The sequence below is a fragment of the Fukomys damarensis genome, unplaced genomic scaffold (genome assembly GCF_012274545.1).
Source record: "Fukomys damarensis isolate Sample0158 unplaced genomic scaffold, DMR_v1.0_HiC HiC_scaffold_30, whole genome shotgun sequence".
In the NCBI taxonomy this organism is placed as follows: Eukaryota; Metazoa; Chordata; class Mammalia; order Rodentia; family Bathyergidae; genus Fukomys; species Fukomys damarensis.
The window spans coordinates 60,156,339-60,158,442 of NW_022900942.1; the positions used below are offsets into that span (position 1 = coordinate 60,156,339).

The 2,104-nt window shown below is 37.4% G+C and overlaps 1 protein-coding gene across 1 annotated transcript in view; it reads left to right on the plus strand.

Annotated features, from left to right (window-relative positions):
- The first annotated feature begins 939 nt into the window (after window positions 1-939).
- Window positions 940-2,104, plus strand: part of Usp14 (ubiquitin specific peptidase 14) — a 32,985-nt gene continuing 31,820 nt past the window's right edge. Inside the window, exon 1 of the mRNA XM_019209694.2 lies at window positions 940-990. Within this exon, the coding sequence (XP_019065239.2) occupies window positions 940-990 (51 nt within the window). The remainder of the gene's footprint in view (window positions 991-2,104) is intronic.

Consider the following 2,104-nt stretch of genomic DNA (forward strand, 5'->3'; position numbering starts at 1 on the left):
AAAGCCATCATTCGCTAAAGTTTTCATTTTAAAAATTGTCTTGAATGTTTGATCAGATCTTTTCCTTATCCCCAAAGATAGGTATTGAAGTAGACTTGTAAAGACATCTTCTAAAAGACCGTTGGCATCTTCACATTTTAAGTACTTTTTTCATAAGTTTCAATAAAACTAAATACCAAATACTGAAGTGGTTAAGTAGGATAAAGATTATTGAACCACTCCTGTGTGCCTGGCATAGAGCTCAGGTTTTATACATGTTATTTTTATTTAGTCTTAAGCATAATCTTGTGCTACTGGCATGATTTCCCTTTTATGGACAAGCACAAAGTTTCAGTAGCTTGCCCAACTAAATACATTTATTACTATTTTGATTTAGTCCCCTGTCATTTTTAGCTTGTACTGTTGCCATGTTTTTCTTTTTCTTTTAAATTTTTTGTGGTGCTGGAGACACCCAGGGCTTTGGGCATTCTAAGCAGGCACTTTGCCCCTGGGCTAGGTCTCCAGGTCTGTAGCCACCTATTGTTGGCACTTTCCTCAGTGATTACAGTTGTACTACCTTCAAACCCACTTTCTCTTCGACTCCTAGAACAGGCAGTAATATTCAAAGCAAATCATAATGGCCCTCATGAAAACTTCCAGGATCACACTTTGTCTACATTGTAAAGCCCATGTGTGTGTGTGTTTTAAGTGAAACTTGTCTTTTTGACTTGATCCTTCACCAGGTTCTCAGTTTCATCTGCTTCTTTCCCTTTATCCTGGGGATTACTTATATCTCAGCCCACACCATGTTTCTACAGGTTGTTGTTTTTCTTATCTTTTTAGGCATATTTTTATTTTTTGGCCAACACTTTTTTTTTTTTTTTGAGGCTCACTTTGATAGTCATAAAAGTTAACATTTCCTCCAAGTAATCATCACACTAAATTTATACGGTCTGTATAATGCTCAATATTGTGTTTATTTTTAAATGTGATCACCAATTCACTGAACTGGTAATAATTGGGATTTGGAGTCAGGGTCAGGTTTTCAAATTTCGATTTCAAAAGTTGTAAATCAGGCAGCTGTTGCTTGTGAATTCTCATTCTTGAGAAGACAGAGTGTTTAGTGCAGACAGTGTATATCTTGGTTATTATTTATGTATTTCAAAAGTTACCAGTTTTATCAGGCTATTTGTTTGTTTTCTGCAACTAGGGGTTGAACCTCTACATGTTAAGCAAACACTGTACCACTGAGCTACATCACCAGCCCCACTTTTTAAATTTAATTCTATTTTAAGACTGGGTTTTGCTGAGATGCACAGTCTGGTCTTGTATTTGTAATCCTCATGCTGTAGCTTCCAAAATAGCTGGGATTACGAAGTGTGTGCCACCATGCCCCAATGAGATTTGTGTGTATGTGGCTGTGTGTGTGGTAAAATATTTGTAACAAAATTATGATCATTCTGCCTTTGTAAATGCATGCCACAGCACCCATCCCTATTTTAACCACTTTTAAGTGTTAAATAGTATGTCATTGAGTATATTCACTTTTTTCCCCCTTGACAATACTGAGGATTTAATTCAGAGCCTTCATATCCCCAGCCCTTTGTAGTTTTGATTTTTAGACAAGGTCTCAGTTGGCCAAGATGGGCTTGAATTTGCAGTCCTCCTGCCTCAGTGTCCTGGAGTACTGGTGTTACAGGCATGTGCCACCACACGTTTATATTAATATTTTGAGTGACCATCCTTACCATCTGTCTCCAGAACTTTTTTATTTTGTCAAACTGAAACTGTGCACCCACTAATCAAAACTCCCAGCTGTGCCTCATAGCAAGCAACTGAAATCTCGTCATCACTCAGGAGGCTGAGCCAGGTGGATATCAAATTCCAGGTGAGCCTGGGCTACAAAGGAGGTTCCAGGCCAGCCTGAACTGTCTAGGGAGACTTTGTCTCAAAAAAGTCAAAATAAACTTCTTGTTTTTGTTTACCTTAGCCACTGATACCAACATTTGCTTTTTGTCTATCAATTTTACTATTTTGAATACCTCATAATATGTGGAATCATGTTGTCTTTTAATGACTGGCTTATTGCACTACCCTGGCTGTATATCACTTTTTTTTTTTTTTT